The 20639-nt window shown below is 49.0% G+C and overlaps 1 protein-coding gene across 2 annotated transcripts in view; it reads right to left on the bottom strand.

The window, feature by feature from the left end:
- Positions 1 to 16110, bottom strand: part of Bid (BH3 interacting domain death agonist) — a 26416-nt gene extending 10306 nt beyond the window's left edge. Inside the window, exons 1-2 of one of the 2 annotated variants that reach the window (XM_005365150.3) lie at positions 16005 to 16110; positions 885 to 950 (exon numbers count right to left, since the gene is read on the bottom strand). In XM_005365150.3, coding sequence (XP_005365207.1) covers positions 885 to 896 — 12 coding nt within the window. In that variant the 5' untranslated portion in view covers positions 897 to 950; positions 16005 to 16110. Of the gene's footprint in view, positions 1 to 884; positions 951 to 15188; positions 15725 to 16004 lie in introns of those variants that run through there. The other variant, XM_026788118.1, reaches the window with a different exon arrangement.
- Between the last annotated feature and the right edge of the window lie 4529 nt (positions 16111 to 20639).

Here is a 20639-nt window from a genome sequence, read left to right on the forward strand (position 1 = left end):
GGGAGGAGCATTGGGGAGGAGCACTGGGGAGGAGCACTGGGGAAGAGCATTGGGGAGGAGCACTGGGGAGGAGCATTGGGGAGGAGCACTGGGGAAGAGCATTGGGGAGAACATTGGGAAGCGGCACTGGGGAGGAGCAGTGGGGAGGAGCACGGGGGAGGAGCACTAAGACAGCAATGCCTGTACCATGAGGCCCTGCAGTACAAGAAAGCTTAGAAATGAAACCTGGGTCACTTAACATCCTTCAATTTGCATTTAATAGATATAGTAAATGCTAACTTCATGTTATTTTACTATAAAATGCTGGAATAAAAAAATTCAAAAAGTCAGAAACATCTACAATAAAGTATTATTGTATTTTTGGGGAGGTCAAATATCAAGATAAAGAGAAAATGTCAGCATTTCACTATGGCCTCAACCTGCAGGCACCAGGCAAGCTACTTCTGTGTCTCAGCCTCCCTACCCAAAAGTAAACAGGAAGTGATGACAGCAAGGGTAGGTGAGGTGCTTGCCCCAGGAGAGGAGGGCCACAGCAGGGAGCCACTCTCTAGGGCCCTGCGGGACAACAGCCCTGATTTGCAGATTGTGGCTGACTGGAAGGGGAGGCTCACACACTTCTGCCCACAGCCAGCTCAGTCCCTGACTGGGCAAGTGGGTCTCTTCTGCTCACACAACTAGTCTGGGCTGTCCTTGCCATGTCTACCAGTCTGACAGGCATGCCACTCCATCCAGTCCCCACCCCCACCAAGCCGCTGTGGGCGCCAATGGAGCCCAATTCTGCTGGATATGAGGTACGTCTCTGCAGACCAGTCAAGAGAGGATCAGGGTGCATCCCTCACAGGGACATCCAGGAAGAACAAAAAGAAAAGATGCCAGAATCTAACCTGAGAGTCCATGGTACAATCTGTGCAGCTCCAAACACTGCTGACTCACAGAGTCCGGGAAACAACCTGAAAGAGGACATACAGATGGTGTAGGTGGCTGTTGCCCGAAGCAATGCCCCTGTGGGGCCCCATCAGGTGGCAGGACGCTACCACACCTGCAGCTGACGTCATGCCCACCCACCATCACTGGCTCTCAGCCTGGGCTCCTTTGTTTGCCCTCCACACAGAACCAGAGCAGCGATCCAGTTAGTCAGGTCTGCAGTCTTCCGCCTTGTGCCCTCAGCGGGTGGTCTACTGGGCACCCCAGGCCAGTTCCCCAGAGTTCAGCTTTTGCTACCCACACTCAGGAAGACTAATCAGGCCAACCAGCACGTCCACACGAATTCCTATAGTGAGTTTCCCAACTCGTCACACACACCTGCAAGATTGCAGGGCATTGACATTACAGGGTCAGGGCCTCCTGACACCACCGACCCATTTCCTCTTTCTGCCCCACAATGAGGCAGAGCAGTGTGCATTCCAACTTAATGGGAAGAAAATATAGCTTGGAGGATTAGAGGATTATTTTTGAGCTGGCTAGACAGCTTGGCTGGTAAGATGTGCCTGTCACTCAAGCCTTCTGACCGAACCAAAGTCACTGAAGAACTGAATTTAAGAAGTGTGTCCAGCTGGGCAGTGGTGGTGCACGCCTTTAATCCCAGCACTCAGGAGGCAGAGATAGGTGGATCCGAGTTCTAGGCCAACCTGGTCTACAAAGCAAGTTCCTGGAAAACCAGGGCTACACAGAGGAATCGTGTCTCAAACACACACACATACACACACACACACACACACACACACACACACACACACACACACCAAAAAACAAAAAACACCCAAAGTTTCGGTAATACTTGAACCTCTGTTCAAAATGTTAATAAAAGTTTTGTTGCATAAGTCTGTCTGTTCACGGTATACACTGTTCCTGAAAATGCACATGACTGTGGCTACTATGGAAAGCAGTGTGGAGGGTCCTCAAAAAGCTGGAACCTGGAGCAGGTCAGAATGCGCTTGCCAGCAGCCAGCTGACCGGGTGCCAGCCTGGAATGATGTGAAAGGTGGGCGGAGAACGATTCCAGGTCCTCTGACCTTCACGCCCATGTGTCCCGCCCCCACCACATCCACACAACAATCGACGAAACAATTTATTTTAAGAAACCACCTTGTTTGACATTTCCAGTTACATCCAGCATTATTAGACACAGGTGTGAAAGCATTCGGCAAGACCTCATGGTGGTCATGGCTGTCGTCACTGTCAGAGCGGAGGCCACTTCCTTCAGAAGCCACCAGCTGGAGGGCTGTGGGCAGGAGAGCTGTGTTTCTGGGCCAGATGTGTCACGGGTGAGACGAACAGACAACCGCTCACACGGGTCTGCTCAGACACCACCTCACTTTCCTGGGACCCCAAGGGTTTCTCTTGTCCCACGGAAGCCAAATGTCCTGACGTAGCTGAGCACCCTGAACTTCACGAAAGCCCCCACTTCCACACACCAGAAGTGCAGACACAGGCCACACAAGGCGGGAAGAAGACAAGGCAAGTTCAGTGCAGTTACCACAGGTAGGTGTGTGTCCTTACGGCCTGCGTGCCCCCTGCTGACGTTTATCTACACAGCTAACCGACAAAACTGTATAAACACACGGAGAAAGTCACAGCCTACTGTAACCACCCACCCACTCACCGAGTGTCCAAGGTGCCGTGGGCAGCAGAGCAGAGCACAGAACGCCACCAAGACACGAGCTAGAGAAGAAAAGCCACCAGACTTAGGGCTGATGAATGCCCAAGAAATAACCAGAAGAATGTAACGCGCTCCCATCTTTTAAAAATTCTTTTTTCTTTTATATGCGTTGGTATTTTGTCACAGGTGTTGGATCCCCTGGAAAAGCAGTCAGTGCTCTTAACCACTGAGTCACCTCTCCGGCCCCGAGTTCTCCATCTTCTTAAATGAACAAATGTTAAATACGTAACTCACCAATAGAAACAACAACACAGTGCCATATTAAAACTGCTCAAGGCGGGAGATGCAGCTCTGTTGGCAGGGTGCTTCCTCACCTGCACGAAGTCCTGGGTTACCCGGTGTGATGGCATGCACCTGCAACCCCAGCACTCAGGAAGTAGAGCAGGAGACAGCAGACGTTCAAGGTCAGGGCTGGAGAGATGGCTCAGCAGTTAAGAGCACTGACTGCTCTTTCAGAGGACCCCAATTCAATTTCCAGCACCCACAAGGCAGTTCACAGCTGTCTGTAACTCCAAGATCTGACACCCTCACATGAGCACACATGTAGGCAAAACGCCAATGTACATAATAAGTATTTAAAAAGAAGTTGTTCAAGGTCATCCTCTGCTACACCACAGCTGGACCAGGCTAGGCTACATTTTACCTTGTCTCCATAAAAACAAGTAAATAAATAAATAAAAATAATTCAAGAGTCAAAGAACAGCATGCACAGATGGTGGGAAATAGAAGAAGAATTTGGAGCCATCTGCAAGATTGCCAGTAGCCGAAAGGCAACGGCTGCATTCCCCTGCATTAATATCTATAGTCTACAGAGTTGCAATAACATAAAGGGTATGACGCTTAAAATGCCCAACTATGGGTGTGTAGCGCAGAGATTCAACAGTGCCTAGCATGCCTGTGGGCCTGGGCTTGACCCTTACAACCTGAAAACAAAGTATGTTTGAAGGGACTGGCTGAAAACTGGAGAGATGACTTGGTAGTTAGGAGTGCTTCTTGCTCTTCCAGAGGATCCAAGTTCGGTTCCCAGAACCCATGTCAGGTGGTTCATAACCACCTGTAACTCCAGCTCCAGGGGGATCTGATGTCCTATTCTAGCCTCTGTGGGCAATACACTCGTGTGCGCACGCATAGACACACACACATAGAGACATACACACACACACAGATATACACAAATACACACACATATACAGACACACACACACATACAAACACACACAGATACACACAAAAGGGGGCTTAACAAATGGCTCAGTGTTAAGTACTCTGGCTGCCCCATCAGAAGACCTGGGTTCAGTTCCCAGAATTCATCTCTCCAGCCCTCCCTTCTTTTTCTTTTTACCAGACAAATAGCCAAATCTGAGGTTTTCTAGGGTTACCCAACATAGCTTCAGACGTAAAGATCTCGAAAGGGCTGAGAACAACGCTTGATGGTAGAACATCTGCCTACGTGAACAAGGTCCTCCCTGAGAATTCCATTCCCAGCAAGCAAAATATAAACAAGTAAATAAAGTTGTTTTTTTTCCCCCCTAAATCTAGGGTCTAATTTTAGAAGACAATAAACATCAAGTGTTGTCAGAAGCGTGAGGCTGCAGGACAGCAGATTAGAGCAGGACCTCAGGCCTCCACCCGAGAGCAGACTTGGTTATCCATTAATGACACAAACCTCGGCTGTTTCATAAGCAGTGAGCTTTGTTCAGTGTCCCCCCCCCCCCCCGCCTCCCCCTCACCACTGACTAAAAAGTCAGTCAACACAGCAGCCAAAGTCACTCTGCTATCTGGAGTCATTGCGATCAGGCAGGGTACAAAGGCAGTAGAGAGGAGCCCTTGAGAGGCAGCCACGGCAGCAGCAGGCCAGGCTGACAATGAACTGCTCCACAGTCCCTTCAGACACGGGCATTATAAACCACAACAATAAAGTTCATTTCCCAACTTTTGGACTCCACTTTCCTTTCAAATTCTGATGTAAACTAGAAAAAAAATCACTTTAAAAATGTATTATTGGTGCGTGTGCACTTCCTGCAAGAGCTCACGGGTGAGCATGATGGGGTGGCGTGTGTCGCAGCATGTGTGGAGGTCAGAGGCCAATTCTGTGGAGTCAGTAATCTCTTTATATTTCTATATAAGCTCAAAGGATTAAACTGCAGGTCACCAGGCTTGTCAGGCAAATGTTTTACCCACTGAGACGTCACTTTCAGGTCCAGGAAATCCCAGAGAGACCCTTTCCAAAGACCAGTGAGGTATAACTGGCTCCGTATGCCTGGTTCAGTGGTGCGGACTTACAGTCCCAGAGGCTGGGGAGGCTGAGGCAGGAGGATCACTTGAGCTCCAGAGTTGGACCAGCATGGGGAACACAGCAGGGCAAAACATAAGAGACACCCTGAGAATCATCCCATTAAATAAGAAAACACCGCAAATGATCAAAAGACATTGATGTGAGCTGTCCTTCAGTATAAGTGTTGCTTTTATTGGTTGATGAATAAAACTTTTGTGGCCAATGGCTTAGCAGAGTAAAGTCAGGAGAGAAATCCAAAGAGAGATATAGAGGGAGAGTAGGCAGAGTCAAGGAGAGATGCCATGTAGCTGCCGAAGGAGAAGGATGCCAGAACCTACTGGTAAGCCACAGCCTCGTGGCAATACACAGATTAATAGAAATGGGTTAATTTAAGATATAAGAGTTAGCTAGGATTATGCCTAAGCCATTGGCCAAATAGAGTTTTAATTAATATAGTTTCTGTGTGATTATTTGGGTCTGGGAGGCAGGAACAAACAAGCAGTCTCTAATTACAAGACATTTTATATGTAAGTATGTATGAAATTATCAAAAAAATTTTTTTGAGGCATTAGCTAGCCTGGATCTGGCGAGCTAGACCAGTCTGGCCTCTATTTCAGAGATCTACCTGTCTCTGCCTCCTGAACTCTGGCATTAAAGGTGTGTACCACCATGCCTGGCCATAAATAAATAAAATAAAAATACATAAATTGTTTAAATATTTTTCAGGAGCCAGGTGTGGTGGTTCATACCTTTAATCCCAGTACTCGGGTGGCAAAGGCAGGTGGATATATGTGAGTTTGAGGCAGCCTGGTCTACAGAGTGAGTTCAGACAGACAAAGCAACATAGAGAGACCCCCGTCTCAAACAACGAGAAGAAGTGGTTTTTTGTTTTGTTTTGGTTTTGTTGCTGTTATTTGTTTCAGGACAAAGTCACACAGTAAGACCTGGTTTTAAAAAAAGAAATAAATTAAGTTTCAGGGACTAGGGAGATGTCTCATTGGTTATGCCCTTGCCATACAAGTGTGAACATCTGAGTCTGGATGCCCAGAATCCACCTAAAGCTGGTGGGTGTGGCAGCCTGCCTCCAGCGCCAGCCTCAGAGGGTGGAGAGGAGCTCAGGGTTCTCCTAAAGGACTTCTCCATGACAGACAGAGTGCAGCAGCAGCCTCAGCTTAGGTCACGAACAAACACGGGGGCACAAACCATGATTGCAGCTACTCAAAAGGCTAAGGCAGGCTACTTAATAATATAAACCAAGGCTGCCAAGAACGCACAAGGCCCTGGGTTTAATCCCAGTACCACGGTTCACCGTAGGGGTGGGGAAGAAGGTGTGTTTTAGTTTACTTTCTACTGTAATAAACCACATGACAAAAAACAACTTGGGGAAAGTGCATATTTCGGTTTACTCAGGGCCACACCCATCACCGAGGGGAGTCAGGGCAGGAACTCAAGGTTCCCACTTAGAGACAGGAGTTGATGCAGAGACCACAGGGGAGTGCTACTTACTGATATGTTCGGCAGCTTTCTGAAACCACGCAGAACCACCTCCCCAGGAGTGGCACTGCCCACAGTAAGCTGGGCATGCTCACATCAATTATCAATAAAAAAAAAAAAAATGCCCCTTAGGCTTCCTTACAGGCCAATCTGATGGAGGCTCTTCTTCTCAGCTGGAGTTCTCTCTTTCTGTGAGTCTAGCTTGTGTCAAGTTTACAAAAAACAAACAAATAATAAATAACCAGTGAGCGCGTGCGTGTATACACACACACACACACACACACACACACACACACACACACACACACACGGTGCAGGGAGGCAGGAGGGAGAGGGAGAGAGGCCCAAACTCACGGGTCCAGATAACAAATGCTGTTCTTCCCACTGGACACAAAACTGAGTTCCTTTGAGCTCAAGAGACTGAGAATGCAAGAGGAAACTGTCCTGCAACAGCTGCTCTCTCTCTCAACAGAACAGATGTGTCACCCATTCTTAATGATGAACAAATGCTAAGACCACGAAACTGAATCCTTGCTGTGCCAACAAGGGGACCACTTCAACTGCCCAAACCCCAAATGAACGGCAGGGGTGCCAGGCACACTGGTCAGCAAGTTCCATCCCTGCCTCTACCTTCCAGACACCAGGATGTCAGGCAGGTGCGCAGTGCCCAGCTCGCTAGGTAATTTTCAAGCCTGGCTGCATGCTGGAATCTGCCAGGACGCCCTTGGATGTACCAGTCTGACATGGCCTTACCCATGAATCCACTAAAGAAGCTACCAGAACTAATTCTCTAGGAAAGCAAGGCAGCAGAGAAGAAAGCAGCCACAGGGCTGTTTTTCTAAACACCACTGATAATCCAAAAGAAAATAAAATGACTGTTATGACACCAAGAAATAAGACCTGGACCTGTAGCTCTGCAGTAGAACACACATTTACCAAGAACCTGAGCTCAATCCCAGTGCTGTGGAAAAAAAAATTAATACATATATACAAAACATTTAAAATACTTAGGAATAAATGCAATACAAGCGTCAGGCCTGGACACTAAATGAAAACTACAAACATTGTTGAGAAGAAAAAAAGAAAGGCTAGCCCCTGTCATGGTGCAAAGACACCGTGCTGTAAGACTACGGTGCCCCCCACATGACTGGCAGATTCGGAGCAGCTCCTCTAGAAACTCTGGCTGGTTTTTCTACAGACAGTGACAAGCAATTCCTAAATTCATAAGGGAAGGCAGAGGACATTTTCAAAAAGAGCCAGTCTTGAAAAGTAGACAGACTTTTACTTCCTGATTTCAGAACTTACTATAATACTAGAGAGTCATGACAGTGTGGGCCTGGTTAAAGAGAAAGAGAATAGTGAGCAACCCCAAGACCATCCATCCATTGATGACGGCAGAGCCACCACCAGGGGAAAGAGTGGTGTTTTAATCAACAACCCTGGGACAACCAACTATCCACTAGCAAAGGCAGGAATCTGTACCTCTGCCTGATGTCATACAAATGATCTCAAATGGATGCTGGGGGGGGGGGTGCTGGAGGGATGGCTCAGTGGTTAAGAGCACTGGCAGCTCTTCCAGAGGACCCGGGTTTGATTCCCAGCACCCACATGGTGGCTCACAACTGTCTTCAATACCAGTTCCTGGGGCTCTGACTCCTTCTGGCCTCCACAGGCACCAGGCATGCATGTATGGGAGATACACACGTAAAATAAAATTTAAAACATAGACGATAGAGGTCTTTCCCATCAGACATACATTGGCCATAAATACACCGTCTAGTATGAGGAAAATGAAAACTTCGGGGTGCTGTGGCAGCATTAGCAAGCACAGGACACATGGGGTCAGGGCATCACCGGAGGATCTACTTCCGCAGACAAACCCAGGGCACTCTGACAAAGTTGGTATGAGTCACCTAAGAGGAACTGAGCCCAACTGTCCATGAGCAGACTCGGACAAGCGATGCCACAAACAAGACTGCAGCTGCTCCTCCCGTCATGAGGTGGCTCGATAGGGCTTCTGATATCCAGACACTCCCTAAGCAGTCTGTCTCGGTGAACGCCAAGTTTAGAAGAACTGAAGTGACTCGAGGTTGAAGCTACACAGAAAGTTTCACTAAATGATAACATTATTTTATTTTTATTTTGTGTATATGGTGTTTTGCCGGCATGTATCTCTGTGCAGATGTGCACAAGTGTCAGTATTCATGAAAGCCAGAGAGAAACCCTGTCAGATTCCCTGGAACTGGAGTTATGGAGGGCGGTGAGTCACCATGTGGATGCCAGGAATTACACCCAAGTCCTTCTGAAAGAGCAGCCAGTGCTCTTAATCACTGGACCATCATCTCTCCAACCCGAATAACTGTTCTCTGTTTTTTTAAAGACGGTCTCACTATGTAGCTCTGGCTGTCCTCAAACTTATTATGTAGAACAGGCATATGTAGAATAGAGATCTGGCTCCTGAGTGGTGGGATTGTGCACTACCACACCTGGCTTCAAATAAATTCTTAAAGGAAAAGAAAAAAAAAAGATAGGCCTGGGTGTAAGAGCTAACCTCTAATACTTTAAAGAGAACACTGGGGACTAGAGAGGTGGCTCAGTAGTTAGGAGTGCTGGCTACTCTTCCAGAGGACCTGGGTTTAATTCACAGTATCCTCACGGTGGCTCACAACTGTAACTCCAGTCTCTGGAATCCGATGCCCCTTTCTGGACTCTGAGGTCAGAGGACACACAGATGGTATACAGACATACATGCAATCAAAACACCCACACATATAATCTTTAAAATAAAATTAAAAACTAAGAAGAGAACATGGGAGGAAATCTCAATTCCCTTGTACTAGGCAATATCTTAGACACAGCCCAGAGGCAAGAAACAAAAGAGAAATTCTTATAAATTAATCTTCAAAATTGGAACCTTTTATGATTCAAAGATACTACTAGGAACATAAAATCTCTAAGACGATAAAGTGTAAGCTCAACACTCAGGAAGCTAAAACAGGAGGATTGCCTCAAGTTTGAGGACAGCTTGATTTGCACAGTGGTTTCAAAGCGAACTTAGGGAGAAAATTTTTTACAAAGCATTTGACAAGGGCCAGGGAGCAAGGATCCGGAAGTGTCCAGTGAGACGACTGGGCAGCTAAAGCCTGAGTACCAAGCCTGTAGAGCTGAACTAATCCTCAGGATGCACACAGTGGAAAGACTTCAGCGAGCTCTCATCTGATCGCCATATGTGGTGTGTCCCTAAACAAGTATGTTTAACAAAAAAGCACGGGCCTGAGAGATGGCTCAACTATTAAAAGCATTAGCAGTTCTTCCAGAGGACCTGGGTTTGATTCCCAGAGCCCACACGGCAGTCTGTTAACTCCAGTTCCAGGGGATCTGACCACCTCTTCTGGCCTCCATGGGCACCAGGCATGGAGGCAGAACACCAGTGGACATAGACTGGGGGCACAGAGCTCAGTTTAGCATGGACCTCGGTTGGCCTGGAATTGACAGGCAGGCAAGAATGATCTTAACTTCTGATCCTCCCACCTCTGCTGCCCAAGTGCTGGGAGTACAGATGTGTACCACCTGGTTTTATGCTGTGCTGGGGATTGAACTAAATACTCTGCCAGTTGTACGATAACTTCAGTCCCTTATTTGGGCTTTTTTGTTTGTTTGTTTGTTTGTTTTTGAGACAGGGTTTCTCTGTGGTTTTGGAGCCTGTCCTGGAACTAGCTCTTGTACACCAGGCTGGTCTCGAACTCACAGACATCCGCCTGCCTCTGCCTCCCAAGTGCTGGGATTAAAGGCATGCGCCACCACCGCCCGGCCTTATTTGGGCTCTTTGAGACAAGTTTAGGCTTGCTTTGGGACTTGTTCTCAGCCTCCTGCCTTGAATTCCCACATGCTGGCATTACAGACACGAGCCAGCACACCAAAAAAACAATGGTTTTAAGAACAAGAGTGGCCAGGCGGTGGTGGCGCACGCCTTTAATCCCAGCACTTGGGAGGCAGAGGCAGGCGGATCTCAGTTCCAGAGGATCTGACACCATCATAGAGACTTACAAGCAGGCAAAGCCCAATGTACATTAAATAAACATTTAAAAAAAGGGGGGTGTAGCTCAGTGGTAGAACCACTGATTAGCAGGCAAAAGATGCACTTAACCACTAGCATGGTCACACACACACACACACACACACACACACACACTACATATAACTGAAGGGTTGTATGAGAGGGACCTGTGTACCAAGTGACTGTCCCATTCACTTGTGGTTCCATGAGGCCCTTAGAAGCTGTCATCCTAGATGCTTGAAGACTGAGACAAGTCCCTTGCTTTCCCTCCCTGCCCAGGACCTGGGTTTCCGAAAGCTCTAAGCACTGGGTGGGGCAGGAGGGCTAGAAAAGGAGTGGGCTGTCCTAAGGGTGAGTTGGGGGGGGAGGCGGAAGTCCCAGAGGCTACTCTGCAGTGTCTGCCCCCCATCCCCAGGCTTTACTCCTTTTTGTTGTTGTTGTTGGGCTCAGTCATGATGGGAAGGGTGGGGGTACCTAGCCCAGCAGAGAATACAATGAAAAGATAACTGGACGCTTACCCCACAGTCAAGGGCCCGAGCTGGCAGTGGGCCTGCACGGGGCAATAGCAGCTTCCTGTCTCCTGCACCCTAGAAGAAAGCGACCTTTCCTCACTTGTTAAGGGGACAACAGCCGACCTACACCAGGGAGAACGGGATGGACAACAGGGACGACGCCAGCACAATCTCCTTGCCGACTGAGACGTGTGCCTAGAGGGACATGCTCCTACACAGTCAGCCCAGTAAGGACTTTGCAGTGAAGTCTCCCTGATATCTAGAAGATAGGCAAGGAAGAACGAGGCCGGTCTTGGCCAGAAACTTGCCCAGCCCTGTCTGGAACTCAAGGAAAGATAGGTCTATGGTATAAGAGAGGATGGCAGCATGCCAGACTGAGGAGACATGGTAGGCTCTGGAGGCCTCTTCCGGACGCTGTCACCTAGCCCCAGTAAGGAAAAGCCTGTTGGAAAGTCCCCACAGAAGCCCAGGCAAAGGTTTTTTATGTCCTCACTTAGAGCAGGGCTGCTTTGTCCTCATGAGGTGCGTACACCCCTTGGAAGGCTAGGACACATAAGGTGTGCTAAGGTAACATAGGGTACTTAGGTGTGCTAAATGCCTCTTTAACTTGCAATCTTTTTCATGCTATGATAGGCTTACTGGGAACAGCCCTGTTACAGAAGAAGCATGTATGTATGAACTAGATCAAACATAGATAGGACACAGGACCACTACTGCTGACTCAGGTAAAGGCCAGCAGCCAATGCTTTGATCAGAGGAACTGGACTTTCCCAATATTCTCCCAGGATCAGCCAGCACCCGCCTGGGCTTCAGCTCTATCTGACTGCCTCTAAAGAAAGGTTTGAAACATGTGTGGTAGCGCATGCCCGTAATCCCAGCACTGGGGATATCACGAGGTCAAGATGATCCTCAGCCACACAGTGAGTGGAAAACCAAACTGGGATACAGGAGACCTTGTCTCAGAAAAGAAAAACAAAAACAAAGAGGGTTCACCTCTGAAGGAGATAACTTTAGCCTAAGGCAGTCCAGACCTGCCCAAGTCATTGTGGTGGCCATCTTGGGTGGGAATAGACTCACTCGGCCAGGAAATCTCTCCAGGTCAGAGAAAATAAGCAGGAAGTTTTACAAAAGGGCATCTACCTAACCGTGAGCTGTAGACCTCCCTACGTTTGGCTGCTTCACTTCTACAAAGACCAGTCCCGGGACAGGGCTCATGCCAGAGCCCTCCACACCCTTCTAGAAGTAATGCCAAAAAGCATACTGCCTCTTCCTAAGGCTGGTCTAGGAGCCAGATGCGAAACACTCCTCAGCACTAACTAACCCGCTTGCATTACTGAGGTAGAAGGGTAATTTAAAGCAAACCAGGGCTGGGAAATGGCTCGGTCAGTACACCGCATGCCTACATAAGCTTAAGGGTCTGAGTCTGGGTCACTAGGACCATGCAAAAGCCAGGTGCAACGGTGTGCCCGGTAACCTGAGTGCCGGGGAGACAAAGACCTGAATATCCATCCCTACAGCTCACTGACTAGATGGTGAGCAGCGAACTGGTGAGTTCCAGGTTAAGTGAGGGGTCCTGTCACACACACACACAAAAGGCAGCGAACAACTGGGGAAGGCACTTGACTCCGATCTACACACACACACACACACACACACACACACACACACACACACACACGAAGAACATATGTGCACTCACCTTATATGACCCATAATGAATTTATACATATACCACACACACACAAAGAATATATGTGCACTTACCTGATATGACTCATAATGAATATATACATACATCACACACATACACACACACCAAATACATTTCCTTTTTTTCTGGTTTTTTTTGGGGGGCTGTTTTTTGGTTCTTTCGTTTTCTTTCTTGCTTTCTTTCTTTTCTTGTGGCTGGCAATGTCCATGAGGACAAGCACCCAGAAAGCCAGCTAAGAACTCAATTTTCAAGATGGCAGCACTGTTTTTCAGCCCATTCAGACAGCTACTACTGCCCTTTTGTCTGAAATAGTCCTCCTGTTTGGACCAACGAAATCACAAAGAGCAGAGTAAGAGTAAGAAACACTAAACTGTGGGTAGAGAAATTGTGGACATCTGCCAGGATGGCTCTTGGGGAAAGACCCACCATAAAAGTTCCTGGCACTAAAGCTTCAGCTTCTCCGTTCATATCAGTAGCTGCCCTGCCTCCCTCCAGCTGCTAGGAGGGAAAAGAAGTCCATAGGAAAAGAACGTGCGTCTGCCTCGGTGGCAGAGTGCACAACCAGCACTTACCAGGGCCTGGGTTTGTCCCAGTCCTGAAAAACAAATGAGTCTACTGCCATTCTCTCTGTTCCTACCCCTTGAAGGCTATCAGCCCCATGGATGCACCTCCCTTGGGAAGTGGAGCATGGTCTGGGAGAGCCCGTGGTGCAGTTAGAACTGAGAGTTCCGAATCTGACTTTGAGACCCTGGGCAAGTTCATTAGCTTCTCTCTGCCCAGCTGACCTATCAGAAGGAAGTAATAATCTAGTCTCTAATCACCAGAATATGAAACGAGCTAATGAATAAAAGAGGTGCACACGACAGTCCCAGGACTTAGGAGTCTGAGGCAGGAAAAGTCTTTTTGGTTTGCTTGTTTTCCAAACAGGGTTTCTCTGTATAGCCCTAGCTGGAGCTCAGAGATCCACCTGCCTCTGCCTCCTGAGTGCTGGGATTAAAGGCGTGCACCATTACTGGCCAGCAAGAAAATAACTCTTGAGTAGAAGTTGGATATTAGTCTTGGCAGCCTGCTGCCTTAAAAAAAAAATAAATTTGTAGCCGGGTGCTGGTGGGGCTTTCCTTTAATCCCAACATGTGGGAAGCAAAGGCAGGCAGATCTCTGTGAGTTCAAGCTCTAGGCCCAGTCAAAGCTACACAGAGAAAACCTGTCTCGAAAAACAAACAAACAAAAAAGTGAAGAAAACCAAGGTGCTCCCCATGAGCTTATGAGACACAGAAAGCTCTGGACGGTGTTTGTTCGCTGCCACCCTCCACCCTGCAGCTTCAATTTAATTGTCTTCTTCAGACAATGGGCAAGGTACAGGTGGCTTCCGAGGCTGCCCAGCCAGGCAGAGCGGCCAGAACCAGAAACAGTAGCTGCCCTCCACGGCCACAGCCTGGCAAACGGTGGCCAGAGATACAGCCACAGAACAAATGTCCAATGACCACAGACCCACATCAGGAGTTTCTTAAGAGTCTCGAGCTCACATCCAGGGAACCACCAGATCCGTGGCACCCCTCATGAGAATGGCTGTGTGGCCTTGAACACAGCCCAGAGGTCGGTTCCCAATCCTCAACCTCTCGCTGGAGAGGCAAGGGGCAGCTGGAATAGCATGCACTGCCCTTCAGAAGGTCTAAAAGGCTGTGTCATCAAGCCTCCCTTCCTTCCGGTGTCCAGGCACCCAGCGTTGTTGAGCCCTAGGGTAGGCTATTCTGACTTGCAAATAAGAGGAACCAAGTGACCTCAGGCTGTGACTATCACCTCTCCTCCCCCAGCCTAACTGCACCAATAGGCCCCTTTTCAAGTACACCCTCAACTTCAGAGTCCCCAGGAACCTCAGACCTACCCAAATCTCTTCAGAACAGAGTGTATGCCATATCCAGGCGGCTCTCTGCATTGGCCATCACCAAAACCAGTACCCAACAAGACACACCACAGTAGCCAGGAGATAGCACCTTGCTCCTCAGGAACCTGCACCCAGTGCAGGAACCTGCACCCAGTGGGTGGAAATGCCTGCTAACCCCAGCTGTGACAAGCCAATCCCACTGCTATCCCTTTCCCAGGTAAGAGGGCCAGCAGAGGCGAGGACACACACAATTCTCCCTACCTACAAAACTTTCCAAGACCTCGGCCCACTCAGGGGTTGACGCCTCTGGAATGTTGCCCCAGCCCCAGACCGGACTCCCCTGAGGGAACACTCAAAGCTGAGGGCCATGGTTTGTCCAGGACAGCGCTGCCCAAGGCTCAGGGGAGCGCTTAGGGCTTTGAAGTGTCATGGCTGGGTGGGATGGAATGTGGAAAATCCACGTCATTCTTGAAGTTCCCCCCAACTCTCTTCCACAGTTAGGTCACCCTGGATCTGATCTCATGGCAGCCTTCCAGGAAGGGCACGCAAGCCTGGAGGCTGGGGCTGGGTCCTCAGCCTGTTCTTCATTGCTCACCTACGGTTTATCGGAAGAGGGCCAATCCCATCCTAGAATCGACGACGGGTGGCCTTTCAGTCCGACCTCGCTCTACTCACACCAGCTCCATCCTGGCCCGCCCCTGGTGCACTCATTTGTTGAGGATATAAATGAATGAATGAATCCTTGTGGGCCCCGCCACTTGGTGGCTGAAGGCAGCTTATTTCTTCCAAATTCCTTCGATTATTTGGCCAACCACTCAACAAACTTTTTAAACACACCACTAGCCATCTCTGCCCATATTTTCAAACCATTTCGGGTTCTGGAGATGCTGCAGGGGGCAGCCACATTCCCAGTCTAGGCGCGAGTGTGAGCTATGGGCTCAGTGGCACCCACAGGTGTAAACGAAGGTGCCCTTTGCTGGAGTCCAAGGTCTGTGTCAGGGATGGGGTTCTTCTGAGTCTGTCACGGGGCCCATTGGTGGGTTGTAGCCGTCCGTTGTTCATCTTTGCGGGTGGCCACGGCAGAACTCACGCCTAGCCGAGCGCAGCGGGGCCTTGAGCCCGTCTTCCGCGCCCAGCGCGCACCTGCAGGGTGCGGCACGACCCGGGGTCCCGGATGCACCAGGAGGTCTGCCCGCCAGCAGACCAGGACCGAGCGCGCGCCCCAAGCCCTCCCGTGCCTGACTCGCAGCTCCGCGGTGGCACCGGGCGGCTGGCGCCCCGACCTCGCCTCCACCAAGGCGCAGGCGCCCTGCCACCGCAAAGGATCGAACAGACACCACACTGAGCTTGGCGCGGACCCCCGGAGGGGAACGCAGGGCCAAGGCGAGCCCAGGGGGGTGGGCGGACTCACCACGCACACGCCGCGGGAACCGGCCGCGTACAGGCTGAAGCAGGACTGACCGACTCTCTGGCGCGCCCAGCACGCCGCCTTCCCTTTCTCGTGCCCGTGGGTGGCGGTCTAGCTCCGCCCCTGCAGCCCCGCCCCCCGGATGCTCCGCCCTCCGCCTGGACGCTTGGGCGGAAATCTGAGGGTTCAACCCCTCGCTGTGGGGGGGCTAGGAAGGGAGGTTCACCCAGAGCCCGCGCGCTCCATAGTCACCAAAGCCTGGGCCCCTGCCTTCATGAGGATGGGTGTCCTACCTGATCCCGGCCTTTCGCACACGGCGGTCATAGGAAAAATGCTATTGTGTTAGTCCCCTACATAGCACGGTTGTCACACTCAGACTAGTGGCCCTGTCAGAATCGGGCCCCATTAGAGATGATGGGCAAGCGATTCCTAATGTTTCTCATAGGCAACCGCTTTCAGAACCCATAAAATGTTTCGGGGTGGTGGTGGGCTTGTTTTCTCAGTCATGCAAAGGACCAGCAAGGATGAAAATGGCAAGAGTCAAGTGAATAGCAGATAATCTCAAAGGGCTTGCTAGTCTTCATGTCCAGAGAAGCTCAGTGCCTATGCTTAAGTGCCGGCCACTACCCCAAAGGACAGACACGTGGCATTGACAAAAGAGAAAGAGAAACAAGAAAGTGAATTTCTGGGAAGTATGAGGAAGTAAACAGGACCAAGAGAACCACTGTTTCTGAGTAGAGAAACTGGATCTGAGAAGACAAAAAAGGAGGCGAGCCCCCAAAATCACATGGTTATATTAGCATAATACACAGATGCCCTTTTGTGTGGGTGGTGTGCCAATTCGTGCGCCCATGCGTGCGTGCATGTGTGTGTGCATGTATGTGTGTGTGTGTGTGTGTGTGTGTGAATGGAAGCCAGAAATCAGTTTCTTCCTCAATCACTCTCCACCTTATTTTTCTGAACACACAGCTCACTGATTTACCTAGGCCAACTGAGTTCATCTTCCATCCTGCCCCTCCAACGATGGGATGGCAGATATACACAGCACCCTACTTTTTACATGGGTGCTAGAGAAATATTGAACAGAAGCAGCTTCATTAAAATAAATATATTCCTTCCAGGGGGACTGGTGTGAACAGAGGGGACTGGTGTGAAGGAGGAATCTCTCCCATGGATGTTTGAGATCACACAGTTACCTTGGTGGTCCCAGCCCCATACTTTTTTTTTTTTTTTGGTTTTTCGAGAGAGGGTTTCTCTGTGGTTTTGGAGCCTGTCCTGGAACTAGCTCTTGTAGACCATGCTGGTCTCGAACTCACAGAGATCCGCCTGCCTCTGCCTCCCGAGTGCTGGGATTAAAGGCGTGTGCCACCACTGCCCGGCCCAGTCCTATACTTTCTATGGCAGAAAGGAGTAGGGATGGACTGGGGTGAGAGAGGGAGAAAGCTCTGGCACACACTCTTCGCCCAGTCAACAGAGCCAAGCTCACAGAAGCTAAATGTTCTTTGTCCATAATCCTATTCCAGAAGTTATGTGCAGGCCCTGGATGCATATCCTTGCTTGGAGGTGTTTGCATTCTAGCAAATTCCTATAACTAGGGAGTCTTTGAACCTTAACACCACTCAGCTCTCACTCCTACCACTTCAGATCACTCACTTTTTAAGAGTAGGCGGAGAGTGCGTAAGACAGAGGTGGCTGTATAGCCTAGGCTAGCCTAGAACTACGATCTATATGTGCCGCCAGCCTGGCTTCTGGTTGCCAAACCTTGAGTGATGGATTCTATATCCCTCTGTCCTCTGACACAGAACTCTAGAAGCAGTTTCTTTTTCTTTGGTGAGTCAGGGCACCAGTGCAAATATGACCTCCTCAGTTATGGCTGCAGAGGATGCTATGGTGTGTGTCCATATCCATTACATAATCAGAAACAAAGCAAAAGAGTACATCCATAAATGTGTGTTTTCCTGTATGCCAGAGTCTTAGTTGCTTTTCTATTGCCATGACAAAACAGTATGACTGAGTCGCCTTATAAAAGAAAGCATTTAATGTGGGACTCAATGTTCCAGAGTGTTAGGGTTCATGCCCATCATGGTGAGGAGCATGGCTGCAGACAGGCAGCATGGCCCTGGAGCAGCAGCTGAGAGCTTGCACTCTTATCTGCAAATAGGAGGCAGAGATAGCTAACTGGGCATAGTGTAGGCTTTTGACACCTTTAAGCCCACCCTCAGTGACACACCTCCTCCAACAAGGCCACGTCTCCTAATCCTTCTCAAACAGTTCCAACAACTGGGGACCAAGCATTCAAATTTATGAGCCTATGGGCACCAATCTTAGTCACTGTTCTATTGCTGTGAAGAGACACTTAGTCTGGCTTACTATTGCTGTGATGAAACACCATGACCAAAAGCAAGCTGGGGAGGAAAGGGTTTATTTGGCTTATGCTTCCACATCCACAGTCTAAAGGAGTAAGTCACAAAACAATCCCACACCAGTTTAGAATTATGATTAATCAAAGGGTTATTTATTTAAAGGGAAAACCTTACAGATCACCGTCCTAGACAACAGCCTCCTGCACGACCAGGAAAAGCCACTGATAGCCAGAAGTGGAATCTGAAGCAAGAGAGAGTGAACAGAGGGCTGCCGCTGCTTTTTTAAAGAGAAAGATACCACACCCCAGTGAGCTGGTATCTCAAAGGCTATTGGCTGAAGGAGCGGAAGGAAAGGAATTCCCACAGCTACAGTCCATTACTGAAGGAAGTTAGGACAGGAACCCAAACAAGGCAGGGATGTGGAGGCAGGAACCTGGAGACAGGAGCTGATGCAGAAGCCATGGAGAGGTGATGATTACTGGCTTATTCATCATGGCTTGCTCAGCCTGCTTTCTTACAGAACCCAGGACCACCAGCCCAGGGATAGCACCACCCACAATGGGCGGGGCCATTCCTCCATCAGTTTCTAAGAAAATGCCCTAGAGCTGGATCTTAAGAAGACATTTTTCTCAGTTGAGGTTCCCTCCTTTCAGATGACTCTAGCTTGTGTCAAGTTGATATAAAACTAGCTAGAATATGCTGGGTAATGGTGGTGCATGTCTTTAATCCCAACACTCAGGAGGCAGAGACAGGAGATCTCTGTGTGTTCATAAACCAATCTGGTCTTCAGAGCAAATTCCAGGGCAGACAGAACTATAAAGAGAAACCCTGTCTTGAAACACAAAAAATGAATAAACAACCACAAACACAACCAGGACATACACCATGACCAAAGCAACTGTTATAAAAGAAAGCATTTACTTGGGGGCTTGCTTAGTCCATTATCACGGAAGAGAGCATGGAGCACACAGACTCACGTGATGCTGGAGACATAACTGAGAGTTCTACATCTTGATCCTTAAGTAGAGAGGGAGAGACTCTGGGCTTGGCATGTGCTTTTGAAACTTTAAAGCCCACCCCCAGTGACACACTTCCTCCAACAAGGTCACACCTCCTAATCCTTATAATCCTTTCAAACAGTTCTACTTCTGGGTGACTTAAGAATCAAATAAATAGAGCCAGGCGGTGGTGGTGCACGCCTTTAATCCTGGCACTCGGGAGGCAGAGGCAGGCAGATCTCTGTGAGTTCGAGGCCAGCCTGGTCTGCAAGAGCTAGTTCCAGGACAGGAACCAAAAGCTACGGAGAAACCCTGTCTCGAAAAATCAAAAAAAAAAAAAAAAAAAAAAAGAATCAAATAAATAAATTTCAATACCTATGTGGTAGACATTTTTGTTTGTTTGTCTGTTTTGAGACAGGGTTTCTCATTGTAGCCCTGGCTGTTCTGGAACTCACTCTGTAGACTGTTGAGCCAAAATTATCCCACGGCCCGTAACTTGAGGCCTATAGGACAGAAAAAAGCCTGGCTCAAGCACTTCAGGGCCTGTAGGATAGAGAAAAGCCTGGCTTGAGTTTGAGTGAGGATGAGACAGCAAAAATTAGGTAGATGCCCCTCCAGTTAGAGGGAAGATTTGGCTGCTTCTCATTGGATAGAGGTACCCCCACATCACATGTCACTTAACCTATATAAGCTGATTCTCACAGTAATAAACTGAGTTCCTGCTTGACTCGACTCTCTATTGCGTCTGAGTGTCTTGCATTGTGGGGCTGTGGGAATGGGCAGATAGCACACTCATCTTTCCATGGGGAATAAGGAGGCCTAGCAATGCCTAGGGGAATACAGAGGATCAAGAAGTCTGGCAACCGGAGGCCCAAAGAAGCCAGCAGTAGACCAGGCTGGCCATGAACTCAGAGATCTGCCTGCCTCTGCCTCCTGTACACTGGAATTAAAGGCGTGCACCACTACTGCCTGGTTTATGGGGGCCATTCTTATTCCAGCCACCACAGGCTGGTATGGATAACTGTCACAAGTACTCCTACCTACCGAGCTCCTTCTGTGGACTTCTCTGCAGGGAGGTATTTTTATTTTTGGATACAGAGTCTCACCTTGTAGCCCAGGCTGACTTTGAGTTTTTGTTTCCAAATACTCGGATTACAGGCCTGTGTCACTGTCTCAGGGTTTTATTGCTGTGAAGAGACACCATGACCTCAGGGCAACTCTCTCATAAAGGAAAACATTTAACTGGGGCTGGCTTAAAGTTTCAGGGGTTCAGTCCA

This window comes from Microtus ochrogaster, unplaced genomic scaffold (genome assembly GCF_000317375.1).
Source record: "Microtus ochrogaster isolate Prairie Vole_2 unplaced genomic scaffold, MicOch1.0 UNK1, whole genome shotgun sequence".
Classification (NCBI taxonomy): domain Eukaryota; kingdom Metazoa; phylum Chordata; class Mammalia; order Rodentia; family Cricetidae; genus Microtus; species Microtus ochrogaster.